This window comes from Etheostoma cragini, chromosome 15 (assembly GCF_013103735.1).
Source record: "Etheostoma cragini isolate CJK2018 chromosome 15, CSU_Ecrag_1.0, whole genome shotgun sequence".
In the NCBI taxonomy this organism is placed as follows: domain Eukaryota; kingdom Metazoa; phylum Chordata; class Actinopteri; order Perciformes; family Percidae; genus Etheostoma; species Etheostoma cragini.
This window is the reverse complement of record NC_048421.1, coordinates 21,891,589-21,910,087: the sequence shown is the minus strand read 5'-3', so window position 1 is coordinate 21,910,087 and position 18,499 is coordinate 21,891,589. Positions and strand designations below refer to the sequence as shown.

The 18,499-nt window shown below is 43.5% G+C and overlaps 1 protein-coding gene across 6 annotated transcripts in view; it reads right to left on the bottom strand.

Moving 5' to 3' along the window:
- Positions 1-1,544: 1,544 nt before the first annotated feature.
- The window catches only part of hoxb3a (homeobox B3a), an 86,558-nt gene continuing 69,603 nt past the window's right edge, over positions 1,545-18,499 (bottom strand). For 5 of the 6 annotated variants that reach the window (XM_034894474.1, XM_034894475.1, XM_034894472.1 and 2 more), the window contains 3 exons: positions 18,412-18,478; positions 10,127-10,830; positions 1,545-5,396 (listed from right to left, as the gene is read on the bottom strand). In XM_034894474.1, coding sequence (XP_034750365.1) covers positions 4,525-5,396; positions 10,127-10,709 — 1,455 coding nt within the window. In that variant the 5' untranslated portion in view covers positions 10,710-10,830; positions 18,412-18,478 and the 3' untranslated portion in view covers positions 1,545-4,524. Of the gene's footprint in view, positions 5,397-10,126; positions 10,831-14,107; positions 14,621-18,411; positions 18,479-18,499 lie in introns of those variants that run through there. The other variant, XM_034894478.1, reaches the window with a different exon arrangement.

Genomic DNA, 18,499 nt, shown 5'->3' with positions numbered 1-18,499 from the left:
ATTCTTGAGATTCTTCAAATAAAGTGAGCAATGTTCAGGGTTTTCAGTGTCTTGCTCAAGGACACTTGAGCAGGATGGGTTGTGGTTGCGGTGAACCCGAGTCGCCTTCCTGCCACTTGGCGTCTCCAATCTGTTTCACCATGTGAAACCATGACCTGAATTAATGGAACCCTTTTTTTGTGGAGGCTAAATGTTTTCTCCACAATCAATGAGAGTTAAATATATAACACGGCAGCTGTAATGCTCCACAATACTGGACACTAAAGACTGGTCTGGAGAGAGTTTGAGCTTTAACAGTTAGTGACAATAGTTTGGAGTTTTCAGACTAAATAGCAGAGCTAAAGTCAATGTTCAATTCTCAGAGAGAGGGCTCTAAAAAAATCAAGCAGCAACAGGTATCAGGTTTCAGTTCAGGAATAGTTCTTGGATCCGACCTTAGACCTTCATTGGGATGCAGCCCAGTATCTGACATAGCAGTTGTGCTGGCAATCAGTACAGTAAATGTACACCAGTCACCAGCAACAGTAGCAGGATAACTCTGCCACTTTAACCTCCTTCTTTCTGTCGAGTTTCTAAAGCATAAAGGAGAGCAGATTGGAAGTTTTCCTAAAGGTTAAAGATTTTTTACTTTCTGACATGTTACATGTCGCTCCAGGCTTCAGGTGTAATTATCAGGAATGCTTTCTGACAGTGATGCCATGCTTTAGCCTGAAGGATTGACCCGCTATCCAATACTGGCATCAGTGTCAGGTCAGCCCTGAACCAGAGACATGCTGCTGGACAGAAGTCCACACCAGATCCTCCCCCATCACATCAGCGTGGAATACACACCGCCCGCTGCACATGTCACAAAACAGCTTTCAAAAACATCTGTGCAGGGTTTAAACAGTTGTTAGTACCTTGAAATGATTTAGGTAATCATTTGTCTTTTATATCTTTGAAATGGCCCGTTTGGGTTCCTATCACTGAGATCAGCTGATTTGGAAGGCATTTAGGACAGAGATCTTCAACATGGGGTCCCGGACCCAAAGGGGGTCCTCAGAGTTACTGCAAGTGGTCCGCCAAGTTATTGTTGAATCATTTAAAAAAATCCAAAAGTTACAAAATGTCTGAAAATATACATGAACGTGAGTCCAGCATTTAATTAGCAAAGGTAAACCGGATAGTTAAGATAAGTTAAGATAGTTAAGCTTAAGAATTGACTGTGTTACGTGAAAGTTACACATTAAAACATGATATATAAAGATGTGAATATGTCAATAATTATTATTTTAAAACCATGCACCATAAAAAGGAATGTGTAAAGGCTTTAGGCCGCCCTATACGTTAAGTTTAATATGCAACTTCATGATCTCTTTAAGCTAAGGGGTCCTTGGACTAACAAATGTTGAAGACCCCTGTTTTATTAGGTTGAATATTTTTTTATAGAAGAATATGTTTATCCTTAAAAGGTTTTCCATGTGACAGTAACACTGCCTAACAAAGTGTCACATGCTAGTATTTTACTAATCATTTACCAAAACACCTGAGGATCATAAACAAACTGACGATATCTCTGAATAACATAACATTTTATTAAAGAATTGTTCGACAGACAACTCTCTCAACAGTGAAAGAAAAAGGAGCTACAAAGGACAAAAAAAGAAGTTGTTTTTCTCCAAAAAGACTCGTTCATTTTTTTTCCAGCTAATAGTTTGTCTAAATTTTTCAGACTATGCACGGATGGGTCACCAATCCCCATCCTTGCCTTTTTCCCTGTACAAGCCAAGACATGTATGTACATGGGTCATTATAGGAACATAAAAACTACTTATTTTCTTCTAAAATACAAGAACTAAAAAATGTAACTTCAGTACAAGGGACAAGAAGAAACACAATGTTTTTTTTTTTCTTTCATAACAGGTAAATACTAAAAAAGTACAGTATTTTTTCTCGATATAAATACATGAAGGATAAATAATAATAATAATAATAATAATAATACAAAACAGAAAGTCTTTTTGAACTGGCTATAACAAATAAATATTTATATATGAATGTTCACTTGAACACACATTGGCGAAAGACGCTTTGATTGGAGGGCCTACCGTCTTTAAAATAAGATTTTATTATTATTATTTTTTTTCCTTTTAACCATCAAAATGTAAACTCTAAGTGCAACAATGATGCCCAGATGTGGAAAGTGTTTGTGTAAATCTGCACTTTTAAAAAAAACATACCAAAGGTTGATTTCCAGAACGGCCGAGAGAGTAGTGGGGGGGTCAACCCATGCTGCTTAAACACTGGCTGAAACCGCCGGACATGTGTGTTGTCCCGAAACTCCACTCACTGACCGTTGAAACAAATCAACCTAGTAAAGTAGTTTAAAAATGTGCGATACACCTCAGCTCCAATTTCTGGGACATGCATTTTTGTTCAAATATATACCCTGTATCCACGTTAAAAGTCAAGATATGTGAGAACAAAACCAAACAATATAAAATGTGGACTTCTTCGCATTGTTGTTCGTTAATGCAAGTGAACCGTTCCAAAGTGATAGAGAGAGAGAGAGAGAGAGAGAGAGAGAGAGAGAGAGAGAGAGGAGGGTAATGAATTACCCAAACATAAATAAATAGTGTTCTCCACTCTTTTTATTTACCCTGTGTCGATGATGTGCTAAAAATAAGAACATTAAAATGTCTCTTTCATGTCCTCTCATTGTGTTTGTTTAAAGATGTCAACAGCTGGCATAACCTGGCTGTGGATGTGTGTCAACGAAAGGAAGCTAGCTTAGCATTGCTGTGTGTGTGTGTGTGTGTGTGTGTGTGTGTGAATGGAGGCTGTGATGAACTAGCGTAGCTTAGCACAGATGCGTGTCTATGGGAGCTAGTTTAGCCTTTGAGCTTGCTTCTTAAACCCTGTTAGATTGATGGGAGGGGTGGTGAGTGCGGTGATGGATGTGTCTGTGTGTGTGTGTGTGTGTGTGTGTGTGAGAGAGGAAGGGGGGGGGGCGGTCTGTGGCGGATTGTGGGAATTTTTGCCTCCTTCAGAAGCCATGTGCTGCTGCCACAGACAAGAGACGGAGGGTTAGTAGTGATTCAGTCTGGACCGACGGAGACGGGTACGGCAGGAGGCAAAAAGAGACAGCGGAGAGGGGAGAGCATCCAGTGGTTTTTATGTGCTTCGGAGGAACAGAGGAAGGACGAGTACTGCCAGCTCGACCCATCCATTTGCTTTCTCTCTCTCTCTCTCTGGCTGATGGAGAGGCAGAGGCCTCCACATAGCTCAGCTCGGCTGACAACAACATGAGTTGCCTAGAGGGAGAGAGCTCAGCATCATAAATCTAACCACCTCGTTAACGGCCCATTCAAATCTCGACTATGTCATTTAGCGGGAGAGCTGCTTGTATATGTGTGTCTTATGGGGAACTATTTTATTATAAAAGTACAATTTGAAACCCCGTACTAGCTCCAACACCATGCTAGCTGAGCTCCTCCTGCAATGTGCTCCACCCACACACAAATTGTTTTGAAATTATGTTGCTGAGTAACCAATAGATCGTACTTTCATGTTAGGTTTTTTGGGGGGGATTCTAAGAAATATTTTTAACGAAAAACTGACATCTGCTCTGTTTGAGTACAGTAGTCTGTATTGCAGTTTTCTGATTGACTGTGAAGTAGATTACCAGTCTAATGAATACTGACTAAACAATGGCGCCATCACCATAGATCCTGTCATGCCATACAGCTGCCGATACGTCTCCGCACCAGTGCCACAAGATGAGCTTCCTGACATTTATCGTCCCCAGGGGGACATGGGACACAATTGACTGGACACTTCTTCTCCCACGCCTACAATATGCTTCACTGGCCTGGGACTCTCAAGAGTGTAAATAGCTCTTAAAAAGCCAATGTTAAATGCGTAAACATGGGTAAAAGAGACCGATAGTTCTAAAATGAGAACTCAATCACTGATAATGCACAGTAAAACATTTTGAATGTGTAAGTCAAATATTTACGTTAAAACTAAACAATAATGCAATAAACTGATAATGCATTGTTAAATGGTTTAAAAATTTGATTCCCTCATTTCGTGTATGATGTAACGTTTCAGTAGCAGAGAGTAAGTTAATAAGTTTGGTCCCGGCTTAAAAAGATCCTTGGAAATGTGTTTGTAACTACCATTGATTTCACTGAGATGTGCCTTATTGTCTCTTTCTGCAACATGAATGGTTCGTCGGTACTACTACTGTAATTTTTAAATTAAGTTAACTGCACTTTAAAGGTAACAGTAAAAGCTCTAGCCCTAATCAGAAGGCAGTGGAACAGGGTGGGGTGGACCACACGAAACACTGATTGCTCCCCTTTGTGGCTGCACGGGACAAAACAACTGGATGGCTCCTGTCTGTCTCCTTTGGTCTCTCCTGCCGTCCCGTTGCAGCAATAGAGTCCCCACGTGTTAGTTAGTCTGTTAATGAGTCACGTCGTCTTACGTGTTTTGCGTTGTCTTCGCTATTTCCTACGTTGTCATTTTGTTCCAAACCTGCTACAGGTGAGTGAGCTTGGGTGCTTCCTGGATTCTGCCCTGAGTCGAGGTGTGGTGCGCCGACAGCTCGGTGTACGTTGGGTGCGTGGGCGGGTCACAGGGACCCGGGGGGCCCCCTCCGCCCACGTGGTGCTGGTTGGTGGCTGACATAGGCCCCGCGCCATTGTAGTCCATGGTTTGATGGTGGTTTGGGGTGGGGCCGAGGTGGTTTAGCCCGTACATGGAGGGCCCCGAGCCAGGCATGGGTTCCACATAGCTGCCACCCCCCACGTAGACTGGACTGGCCTGCATACTGGTGGGAGTCCCGTAGCCAGCGTTGTTGGCCTGCACGAGGCCGTGGTGAGGATGGGGGTCGCCATAGTCCTGGTCTGGGGCGCCATACTTCTGTTGGGGGGGGCAGCCCTTCATGGGGACATTGGAGTAGGCAGTGGACATGGAGTAAGACACTCCCTGGTGGGGTTTGCCGAAGGATGGCGGAGAGGGGACGTCATAGCCTCCTCCACCTCCCCCACCTCCCCCTCCCATGGGGTGCATTGAGTTGAGGAAGCTGGCGGAGGACTGCATGGTCAGGGGTGGGGAGCCAGTCGGTGAGGGCCCTCCAGAACTGGAGCTCAGGCCCTTGGACTTCTGGTCCTTCTTGTATTTCATGCGTCGGTTCTGGAACCAGATCTTGATCTGGCGTTCGGACAGGTTGAGCAGGTTGGCCATCTCCACGCGCCGCGGCCGGCACAGGTACCTGTTGAAGTGGAACTCCTTCTCCAGCTCAACCAGCTGGGCGCTGGTGTACGCCGTGCGAGCCCGCTTAGATGACGCCGACGAGCCGCCTGTAGGACTCTTCTCCCCGCTGCTGCCGCTCTCAGCTCCTCCTGACGCTGAGGAGAGAAGACGAACCATTACACAGAGAAATAATAAAACTGATATGATACAGGGAAAGGCTATAACCCCCAAAAAGAAACCGGGGCACAACCAAAATCCAGAGGGTAAAAGCAGGAGGCATGTACAAAAAAGGACGAAAAGATCGTAAATGTAAAAAAAGAAGGAGGATGTAGTAAGAAACAGGTAAAAGGATGAATGAAAATTGAGAGAGCCAGAGAGGAAGACAGATTAAAACACTCTGCAGGCTGCATGCTGGAGGAAAATGAAAGCATTCACGTTTTTAATAAAGCAAAGGGGGGTCCGGGTTTGCTGGCTGAATTATCCCTTGATATTAGTTGTCAACACTTCATAACAGTGACAGTTATTAAGGGACGGAGGGCCCGGTGCTGGCCGAGGGCAGCTAAATTGCATCTTGGCTGGAAAGACCGACCCCCTACAGCAACAGCTGCCACAGCACAGGGACTACGAGCAGGAACTGGGGCTGACCTGCACTCACTGAAACTGGCTCGCCAAGAAAAGTCAATCTTCTCACCACATTTATGGAAAGTTGTACTAACTCCTCACAGAGACTTGCTGTTTCCACTGCTGTTTATGGCATGACCCCGGGACTAGTGCCGCATTGTTAGTCACTCTTGGTGAGTGCAAGTAATGCTTACATGTTTTCAACAAGGCAGTGTGTATTTTACTGTCAGAGGCTAGCAAATCATTTTGTCTTAAGAGCACAGAGTCCGCTCAAACTCACATCCACCAGCTGCTGGCACTATTTTACAGGATGTGTTTAAGTGAAACAATCAAAAAGTGTAAGTCAGTGCCATTCTTCAGATGTGCTGCCACCACAGTGGGCAGGTTCTTATATCTGGCCTTGAGTCACATTGTTTATGATAACATTGAGTTCTCCACACTGCTGCCATTTGGAACATCAGTCACAATAGGTCCAACAGGTGAACAAACACGAGTCCTCATGGGATCAGACAGGTTGGAAACAAGGAGACAGTTAAGCCAGATATATACACCCAGTTGTCAGTTTATTAGATACACTTAATCTAGGTTATAATGTTCACTATATTTTTTAGAGATGTGTTGATGCAACTTCATGGCTATTTTGGAGGCTGCCCTTTGGTGCTGCTAAATTATGTTGCATTATAGTGAGGGGTATCTCTAATATTATCCCCAACCCATTTATGACAAAGAGGGTAGAGTAAATAATACAAACACCTGTCAGTATAACGCAACGCAGTACAATAGCACCACAGATTCCATCCAACCGGCAGAGTCAAATGGCCGCTAACCCAGAGTCAGGTTGTGGCTGAGGTTTTGCCTCGCAGCTGTCGCACCAAATGCTTGCTCTTGGGGGGAATTGTTGGGTCCCTGTAAATTATAAAAAGTGGTCTTGACCTAGTCTATGTGTAAAGTGTCCTGAGATCATTTCTTTTAGGATTTGACACTGTGAATGAAATGCATTCAATCCTGCAAAACACCTCTCTGCAACGGTTTTAACAAAACCTGAACATTATAACCCTTCATGAAGTTGAGTAGGTGTACCTAATAAACTGGCAACTGAGTGTAGCATCAAACCCAATGTGAGCAATGTTGTGAATTTCGATGCACAGGAACTGGAAGTCACTTGTTCACTTGGCTGTTTAGCTTTGGGAATAATTCCCCCGGTGCGATTCAAGATCTAAGCCATAAGCCATAAAAAATGAAAAACCAAGTTTTTCCTTCATCTTGCATGGTCATGCATGGTGTTTTTAAGACTTGAGATGTTTTTTTTTCACCATGTGCCGTGAGCATAAATGTCACAAGCCACAACATCATTTCAACCCAGCAATTCCAAAGGTGCCTTTTGTAACAGCGTCGCGCGAGGGTTGGTTTTGCTGCTGAACCGCGTGTAGTCTCCATTTTGGTGTTTATTCCAATTTAAACAGTACTGCTGAACTTCAGTGCTTCTTCCATCTCTCTCTCTGTGAGTACACATCCACTACGTCTCTGTTATGAATACGATGCTCCTTCCTTGCAACGTGTTCATACTTCTAAGCTGATGCACGAGAGTTCAAAGCAAGCACTGATATCCTATCCCTCCGTTACTCTTTCTCTTTCGCAACAGTGTGACTCTAGTGTTTCTTTCTATAGATGGGAGATAAAAGTAGGAAAGGTAACCATCGCGTTGTCTGTCTCACTGAGGCAGAGGCATTCACGTAATGAATGTTTTAAAAACTCATCAATAAACAGTCTAATCTCCTCTCAACGCTCCGCCCAGTCAAGTGAAAGCGTTTTCAATGCAAATATGAGACTCATATTCATTATGGCAGAGAATATTTTCCCATTGATAACTAGCAATTCTAATATCTGTCTTCCTCAACTGTTGTTTTCTTTGACTGTTATCAGACATGCAGAAGATATTCAAATTCATCATCCTGTTGTATTTCTTTTTCCATTTGTTAATATCATCCATTGCAAATGTCTGCATGTCATTCTCCCTCTCTCTGAAAATGTATTCCTCTGTTATCGTACATGCCAATTTAATTCACTCCGTTAATGTCTTCCTTCTTGCAGCGGCTTTCCAACAAGGTGCAAAAAGGAGATGAAGAGGAGGAGGGAGGAGACAGAGGAGGCCAGGGAGGGGAGGAAGGAGAGCAATCGGAAGGAAAGTAATCAACAGAGGGTGGAGAGCAAGGATGGGAGTTGCTGGGTGAAGAGGAGAAAGTAAATGAATAGGTGTGTGCAGGCTATTGACTGCTGGTTTGTGCCAGCCGGTTAGCCAGACTGTCCTATAACTGACTCGACTGTTACTGTAATGACTCCCTGACGGCTCAGTCAACATTGATTCTTTCTTTATCCAGTCCAACTTATTACGGTCATTTTCTACTGACTGAACACCAAATCTCTCTCTCTCTCTCTCTCTCTGTACCTTTTTTTTCCTCTCAACTGGTCCTGCTATTTAGGGCTGTCCTTGAATAATGACATTTTTATTCCATTAACATTAACATGTACAGTATATGATGTTGTCGACCAATCAATTAGTTGATCTAATCGACAGATTTGTTAAACTGTTTCACCAAAAAGAATCAATCAAAAGCACCACTTTAAATATTGTGTTCACCAGAGATGTGCTTATAAGTTTCTTTGAAATAAGTATATTAGCATGATAAAACATAAAAAAGTATTTGACTACATCTGATTAGTCGATGTATAGATTAGGGTTGGCAGCCTTACTGTGATTTAGTTGTTTCAACAATATTCCAGATATACCTTTTCTCAAATGTTTGATTTTCTCTTATTCCGTTTCAGGTGGTTTTAGAACTATTTCTTGACGAACAACCCTGTATCCATCCACGCGGTTCCTAGTGCAGTGTCTCTGACTATGGCTCCAGTTGCCAGATACGGTCCATGATCACAGGTTTTAAATCTCTGTACAGGCATGAAGCAGCCAAACCTGGCAACATTGTTGTGATGACAAGCCTCCAGGAAGTCTCTGCACCTGGCTGTTGTTTGCCAAGAAAAGGTTTCATTATGTAACTCTCTCTAAAACCACAACAACAAAACCCAATAATGGGTTGGTATTTGCGAGCTTTAGAGGTGTTAGTAGGTGTATTATTTCACTTCAGACAGAACCAGCCTGGCTGGATCCTTGTTAACGCTAAGCTCCTGACTCCAGCGCTGCACTTAACACACAGACATAATAGTGTAATTTATCTATCTCTTAAAGAGAAAGCGCAAGAGTGCCTGGGTGGCCTAGAGCGAGTGCCCATAACTAGAGGCTCTGTACTTGATGCAGATGTTGTGGGTTCAATTCCGACCTGCAGCACTTCCCTGCATGTATTTCCACGTCTGTCTCCCCTTTCATGCCTAAGCTGTGACTAACTAAGGCCTAAATGCCCTAAAAAATAAAAAGAAAGTGCGAGATGTGTTTAGATCTTGAACCAAAAATCCATATTTTATTAATACACATACAAATAAGTCTGATAAAATGTTGCCTATAAAAAATAAAAAGTGTATGAATTGTCATCCGTTCTACATTTTCCTGGCTTGTTGACTTGATTGCTCCTCTAGGTGATGCGGGGATATTGGTCAGGCTAGCATGCCTCTGACCTTTGACCTCTTTTAATATTCACTGCTTGCCATATTTAGGGATTTGACAGTTAGTCTACTCAGTTTAGTCATTCAAAAGACTCAGTCAAATAACTTTAATGTGAAGATGCAAAGCAGAATTGATTTTACGCTCTTACTTTCCAGCATCCTAACATGCTTCCTCATGGAGAAGTATAAATGCTGTAGTGGATCCAGCTACTTAAGTTCATTTAAAAGCAATATTAGCAGACTGACTCACCAGCTACAGATAACCAGCTTGACTAGTTGCCTGTTGTCTGAACCACTGACTGTGGAAACATGTTATGCCATAATAGTCTGAGAAACCTTTTAAATCCTCTGGGGATCTGGGGCTTGAAAGAGGATGTTGATAAGCGAGGTGAGGAAAGAGAGATGTGGTGATTGGAAGGAGGAGGCAGGATAATAGGAAAAAAGGCGCTAATGAGAAAGGAAAAATGAAGGAAGAAAGAAAGGAACGAGGACAGAAGGAACAGAAGAAAGGGAAAACAAGGGAGCGAGAGAGAGAGAGTGAGAGAGAGGTGTAGGAGGAGTAAGTAGACATGTTGTTTTGGTGGTGCAATGGAGGGCAAATGAAAGCAAAGACAGACAGAGGGATAGAGACAGGTGTAGACTAACACACCGTTGCCAGAGTTGTTGCTGGGGGAACAGTTTTTCTGCTTGGTCGTCTGTCGACATTCTTTCATCCAGGGAAAGATCTGCTTGGCCATCGTCGGGTTGGGGGGCAGTGAGGAAGAGGATGACGATGTGGAGGACGATGTGGAGGAGGAACAATTAGACAACTTATTGGAGCCTGATTTAGAGGCCGAGGAGGCCCCAGCACTGCCCCCCGGCTGCTGAGCCCCAGTATTGCCGTTGCTGGGGTTGGGGGGCAGTGGGGGGGACACCTGGGAGCTGGGGTGGTGCTCAGGCGGCAGACTGGGCCGCATGCAGCTGCCATTCAGCTCCTTGGTCTTGGCTAGCTGCTGCTGCTGCTGGTGGCCACTGTTACTGCCCAGTGACTGTAAAGAGCAGGCCGAGCGCTGGTACGAATCCACATCCAGATGGGTCGCTGACTGGAAGGCCGGCTGATGGTGGGCCACTGGGACCGGTGCATCGTAGCCCCCAAAGCCGTTGGCGGCTGCCGCTGCCGCCCCCTGCACCTGGTAGGACGAGTAGCCGCCAAAAAGCGCAGAGGAGTTGTCGTAGTATGTTGTCTTCTGCATTTCTGAGAGAAGTGGCGGCGTCTTCTTGTGCTCCGGTCCTTGTTGAGAGCCACTGCCGGAAGACCATTTGGTACCGGGGGTCACGTGACGGTGTCTCTCCAGTGGTCCCCTGCAATCTGACCTAAAAGGTTAGGAGAGGCAGAATGAAGAAATAAGAGAGATAAATCCATCTTCCTCTCATGAAAGGCGCCATGACATGAATAGAAACCACTGCTTTTCTTTCCTCACCCCCCCCCCCCCCCCCCCCACCCCCACCCCCCACCCTCCTTACCCCCTTACCCTCCCCCTCGCTTATGAGCCCAGTGCACAGCCTGCAGATGCTCCAATGGAGGAGGCACAAGGAGTGCAATCTGTGTTCCATCTCTCACTCACACACATACACACACACACACACACACACACACACACACATAGGCGACATGAAAACATACACACACTTATAACATAAATGTTAAATTTACATTTACATTTAGCTTAGCTCACTTAGTAGTAATTACACGTTTTTAATATTATTATTATTATTATATAAAATAGTAGTCTATCTACTAGTCGATATTATTAATAGTGGTACTATTTGTAGAATATGTAGTAATTATTGTTATTGACTAATTATTCTATTTTTTCAGCATTTATTTCAGGATTGAAGGCAATGCTTCAGGTTTGAATTTTAGAATACAATTCAACAAAATCGCCGTTTCCTGTACGTTGTATTTTTCCACTTATTCGATGGCCTACGTTATTTTCATAAATCCTAGAATGAGTTTTTTCTAATAAAGCACTACCCCACCATGTCTGCTGTTATTCGAGCGGAACGTGACATTTTGTTGTGTAATGGCGTCAGTGAAGTGGCCTGTATCTATTTCCCTTCGTGACTGATGTAGGTAGCCTATTTCTGTCAACCTCTGCCTTCCACATATGATTTACTATATTCCGTGTGCTCGGCTGTTACCTCACTCATATCTCCGGAAACTATCGTTGCTGCTGAATAACAGGCTGCACTTGCATCAGAGGGTTTTATTTTTTTAACAGGCAAGAAGAAACATGGCAGTTTTACGCAGGCCTATTATTGCACGTTATTAAGATAGATTTCACAGTAACAAAGGCTAATAAATTATAAGCTTCTTCAAATGCACTCAAATTGGCTCAAAATGAGTTGTGAAAGGAAAGTGATCTAGGAAATGTTTTTTTTTTTTTCTTTTTTGGTAATGGGAAATCGGGGTTATACTTAGGATAGACACTTTCAGACGTTTTTATTTGGATAATATGGTCGTCATAGATGTTTAAAAGAAGAATGAAAAAAATAAAAAATAAATAGACAAAACACTTAGATAGATAGATAGATAGATAGATAGATAGATAGATAGGGTAAATAATGAAAGCCCGGAAGAAGCTTCACGAGTCAGTGATTCATTAGGGTCGAGTTCTCTATCAGACCCCCGAGAAAAAAACAGGAAGAAAAGCAAAGGGCAGTGCGAGCCCCCCTAGACTCCCTATCTGGCGCTCAGCGCCGGGGTGGGCCTCTGGCCGCGAGAGGCCCGAGTTGTCAGGCGCGAGGGAGCACCTGGCATTCATTTCTCCTCTGGAGATAAAATGTTTAACGGGGAGAAGCGGCTCTGCTATCTGACACCTATGTGCGCCTGTGGAGGCTAGCGCTAAAGCTAACTACTACCAGTCAGTGTTATGGTACCAATCCTAGCACAACACCGGTCGACACGGACAGACAGCGAGTCTATTTACTACTTTTAGCAAATTAAAGCTAGGCTACTACCGTTCTTCATTGTGGACAAAAAGTCTAGGCCTGTAAATCCAACAAATAAAAATGCATTTAAAAAATCAATCAGGTCCACGCAAAAAGCTCCAAAACAAACCTGAAAGAAGATCTGAAATGATGTTGTCTGCTTGTATGGCTATTCTAAATGCTAATTAGGATTTACGACTGAAGTGGGATACAATTATTGTTTCAAACACCAGTCGCCGATTATAGGCTACATTTCCTAAATGAACAAATAGCAAAAAAACGAGCAAAAATTTGAGAATCAAACCAAAAAATCAGGTTTAGATATAAAACAACACATAGGCCTGCACACACCGATGCGAGTGTTTTCACGATGAGTTCACAATGAGTTGAAATTGCCCGATTTATATCAATATAACCTATTGACTAATCACTTCGTTTTCTGTCCATAAGCCTACTATTATTCGTTTTTGTGATTAGAGAGTCCAGCCATACTCCAGCTCTCAGCACGTCACAGATGTCAGCCATTTATCTTTCTAGGAGACAAGCTGGAATCCTAATTATTTACTCTAAGGAATAGTCCCAAGGAGAGAGAGAGAGAGAGAGAGAGAGAGAGAGAGAGAGAGAGAGAGAGAGAGTAAGAGAGAGACCGTAGCAGTTAGTGTAGGAGGAATATGTTATTAAATCATATCGCTGTATCGCCATTAAAAGGAACACGTAATGTCTCTGCCCCTTGCTTGTAGGGCTGCAGCTTAATACAATCACCAACTTTACTAGACGCCTCCCTGAATAATCCACTTATACTGACAGAGACACAGCCACCCAAACAAAAACCACAGAGAGAGAGAGGGAGAGATGGGAAGGGAAGGGAGGGAAGAGGTCGGCCACTGGTGTCCAGTGTCTGTGTTTTATCCTGGGATATAAAATTACAAATGGCGCCTGCCATGAGAAGAGCAATGCAGGCAGGGAGACGTAGAGAGATGCATTAACATAATCCACGTATTTCTTATCCCATTAACAGACACACGCACGCGCGCACGCACAGAGAGAGAGAGAGAGAGAGAGAGAGAGAGAGAGAGAGAGAGAGAGAGAGAGAGATGCCAATTATATGGAGCCGAGCCCATAAACAATAAAAGATTGGCCAGATCAAAGCTTTTGTTGCTGTGTCCGTGCCCCCGATTTAGGCTAAAAACAGTGTGTGAATAAAATTACAGCATCAAATCCTTTTCCAGTGAAATGAAATATCATACAGGCTAATAGCAAAATAATAATAAAACCAGAGGCCAGTGGGGAAGAAAACAGGTATCCATCAGGGAGATAATCTAAAAGAGAAAAAAGGGTCGGCCATTGCTTTGTAAATAAATAGCTTTATGTGAGTAAGAGGCATAGACAGAACAGGGTAAGAAATGAGAGGCTGAAGAAGAAAAACAAAAAGGACAGAGATGGAAGGCCGAAAGAAGAAGGGGGGCTGCTTGCGGCGGGTAGTACGGCAGTTTAAAGCATTGTGAACTCTTCTTGAACCGGGATTGAAGTCATACGGGCCATAAATCAGCGAGCCAGCCACTCCGTTCCCAAACCCTCTGTAGCCTATTTCTGGTTTGTTGTATGAGCTCGTGCATTAGGCTACCGGCTGGCCTTCCTGCCGACCGGTGATGCTCCTTACCTTCTTTAGCACCGGCGGTCCCGGTCGAGTCCGGCACGGACCCAGCAACACCGCATCCCAGATTAGTCCTCACGCACGTTCACTAGGTAGGCTAATCAATAACAACAATAATACATAATTAAATAAATAAATTAATAGCCTAACGAATCCGCTCGCTTTCTCTTCCGTTCTTCTCTCCTCCTCCTCCTCCTCCTCCTCCTCTCCTTCTCTCCGCAAACCCGCTGCTCCTCCGGGGCTGTCTCGAGACTAGCACTGCTGCTCGCGACCACCACCACAACACGTCCTGGAGCCAACAGCAGCAGCGGCGGCGGACCGGGCTGCGCGTGGGCGGCTAACCGGACACCGTGTGGCATGAACGGCTGGTGGGCTCAAGGCGACAATGAAGGGCTCGATACACGGGCAGAAATAACGGACGGGCTTTGGTGTAGGCTAATAGGCTACAGGCAGGCAAGCTAGCGCACGAGCTGAACAAGCTTACCGGGAGCCTGCCTGCTGCCTGCTCGCGCCCCCCACCCCCCACCCGCCCTCTACCCTCCGCCCCAGCACCAGCGCTGCCTGCACCGCTGCTGGCTGATAACAATGGCCTCAAATTTCTTTCTTTTTTAGCCTCTGTCGCTCACGCAGCCACTCAGTCCGTCAGTCAGTCCGCTTCTGAGGAACAGGTCCGCCACAAAATGTCACCCCATCGCATTTTTGGGGGGTTGAGCTCCCTTCTATTTTTAATCCCCTTCTCCTTCTCCCGTCTCAAAGTCTTCCCGGGTCTCCTGCCTCTCTCCAGCCGCGTCTTAGGTCTGAGCTCCCGCCTCGCTTCGGTCTCTGGAAGGCTACCGATTTTGGGCTTATTCCACACGGCTAGCAGCAACGATAGCCTATACCAGGCCTAGAGTAGAATAATTCTGAAGGTAGCATCCCATTAGGTCTCTTCTCACTATGTTGTTGACAACAAGTCCGGGTACTAGCAACGCTCCAAGGGGGTGTAACGGAGGAAATAACGCGGCTTTACTTGCGGACGCGTTGATTCCCCCATCAAACATCCCAGCGTCACTTACAAATTATGCTAATTTCACTGGCTGCAAGTGAAACACGCAGGCACTTGTGTTAGTCCTACATCCAGACATAGGGTAGCCTAGTGGCCTATACGTTTGCTATTAGCTCAGAATTCACTCTTCCACATTGGAATCTTCTATAGGCATGTTTACATAGGCCTACAGCTCGCAACTGGCTTTTTTCATTAGGGAAAACTTTTGAGTAACTTTCACAGCCTAATATCAATACAGGTTGTTTACAATTCTCTCTGTCCACCTCCTTAAACACGAGGATTTTAAACAGCTGATTGGATGGGACAGTCCATCTTTGTTTTTCTCCTTCAGTTCTAACTAGTAGGCCATATGCCAACAACATAAGACTTATGTATGGGTAATTGTTATGAAGTTGTTTTGAGCGGTGAAAAGGATCACAAGGACATAGATAGACAATTTTAACATCTAAATTTCATTTCCAGGGGTTACTAGTTCATTTTCACTTAATTTGGCTGTGGATTATTTACTCCAAGAAGCATGTAAATAGAAATTAGTTAGCCTACTAAGACCACACTACTTTGCAGTCTAAATTGATAGGCTCACAGTTTAACACATGGCAAAAGAAAAATGTAAAATAGCACAGTCTAATAAATAAAGAAGCACAGCAGCTGTATTAGTAGACCTAATATCTGAACATTGTTACAGTAAGAACATGTTTTTGCCAAACTAAAGAGACCAAAACAAACTCTTATTTCATATGTATACTGTATATATATGTTGGATGGCAAACGTTAAGGCTTAACCAAATATATTCTTAGTGGGTGATATTACATTTTTAAAGTGACTTGGTATATGTTTACACTGTCACTGGAAATGTAAACATAGGCTACTATTTATTTGAAAGTGTTGCCACAACCTAATCAGATCCATGAGTTAAGTGAGTGATGGATGTGGAAGTAACACTTTAGGGAGGAATCACCTATCAAACACCTGTTAGTGCCAATTTGGTGAATTCATTTAATATTTTTTGAGGACATTTTCCAGGCAACATGAGAAGACTGTTGCTCTCTTTCTTGCACTTTCTCACTCCCTACTTTTCCATAAAATGTGATTTTATTAAACTATGTTTACAGGCCCCCGCCTGCAGCTCATCACTCCCTGTAGAAATATATATATATTTGTCTATATATAGTCTGTTTTGTTAGGATTTCAACACCTTGTCTCCCCCTGCTGCTACATAGGCACAGAAAAATGTGAAGTATGGAAACTGACATAAAAGGTACAAAGAGTAAAAATGTAACAAATCAACAAACGGTAAAAGAAATAAAAACTAAAAGATAATGTAGCCCATGAGATGTGCAGATATAAGGGCTTACATGGCTGCGAGGGGAACTTTAAATTCCCCACTTCCAGGTATTTTTAAAGGGGGGAACACAACAGTCGGTGTTCTCTCTGTGCTTTGACACAGTGGAGGAAGACAGGAGGGGAAAAAAAGAGGTGAAGAAGGCTAAAAAAGCAGGAGCGACAAGAAAAGCCCAGAAGGAAAGAGACAGAGAGGTGAGACCAAAATGGAAATGAAAATAAGAAGGTGTCTTAGGCCTACTATGTTTTCATACCAACACCACACACACACACACACACACACTGCTACAGCACTCTGTGTGTCTCTAGAGCTCTCTCACCCACTTCCCTCTATTTTTATTATTCAGAACGCTACCCCTGTCGTTTATGGCTACGTAAGATTTATGAGTTTTCTAGCACCCAGCAGCGGGTGTGTGTGTGTGTGTGCGTGTGTGTGTAAACAGCCCCAACTTTAAAACAGATAGCATTCGCTGTGGGCTGCTGAAAAGAGAGGATGAGCTCCGTGTAGGTGGAAGGTGGGAGCCTGAAATGTGTCCGTCTGCAACTTTTCCTTCAAACCACCTTTTGTAAGGACTGAAGGATCTGCCAACTGCTGCTAAAAAAAACCTCATTACTCATTAACCAAACCGCTAATCAGCATTTCTTTTCTTTTTTTTTCTTCCTATTTTTCCCCACTAAGCAAGAGTGTGGGAAGAGCCGTGCATGTGGAGAAATAAGCAGAGCGGATTACATGTGTGTGTTGACTTGTAAGAGCACGCCGGTGCTTGTGAAGGATGGCTCCTGCTCTTTTATTTTCCTTGGACGCGCATCGACGGCTCCGTGTTTCGGATTGAGTCACGGATATTGGGTTTCACCACTGAAACTCTCTGCCTTTGCAGAGCCATGGAAATCCTCTTTCCATTTTTTTTTTTGTTCTTCCCCCATTTGTTTCCCTCCCCCAGGACTTTAGGCATGTAGGCCACGGAGGATGACACGCAGGAATTTCCTCTGACTATGGGATTTAAACTCATATTTTACGCAGTTATGGGCTACTGAGTCAAACAAGTGTATTGCTGTAAATTCTAAAATATTCAACACAATGGATGTATAGCCTACGTATGTGTAGGCCTGATGTTTGTTCTTGTGTGTTGTCTGAATGAAAATAACTTTACAACTGTGACCTCTTTTTTAGTGATAGTTCCATAACTGGTATTATAAATGCTTGCATTGGTTAGCATTAGGCTCATTATTACAGTAATTTCTTAATTTACTGTCCTATCAAATGATGAAGTGACCCCGGTGTGTCTCGCGCTGCGGCTGTAACCCGCGGCCATCACACCTCTGGCTTATATTACATTAGCACGTGTCATTACATGATATTACACACTCACACACACACACACACACACACACATGACCTGCACTTTCTAGATATTCAGTTGGGTTTATAAAAAAAAAATCCATGAAGTGAATAAGTGAAAAAAGCAACATTTACCAAACAATATGGCATCGAAAATGTAAAATTAGGCCACATAATAATTTATAATTTTTTAAATCATAGCCATAGTAATAATACTGAACACACTAGGCCTGCATGTCTGAAACAGGGTTACATGGTAGAGATTGGCCCGTGTGTATTAATGTGCGGACAGTCTCCAAATGCTTTTTTAAATAAATAAAAAACAACTGATAATTGAATTTTTTGGGAATATTTGCAATGTTTTGAGCAGATTGTATAGTTTGAATGTAGAGGAGGCAACAAATTGACAGAGTGCTCCTAGGGTTTTAAACGAAATTGTCACATTTTCCACGGTGTAACAGCGAGCCCACTGCACACACACACACACACACACACACACTTCAGACATCTTTCTCACATAGCATAGCATCACACCCAAATTAATAATAATACTAATAATAATAAAGTAAAACAGCAGCACTCACCGAGAGATTTCTTCTTATTGTCTGGTGTTGTGATGCAAGGAAACGGCTTCCAGAAAGCTCCTAAGAACTGCAGGATCAAAGGGGGGGG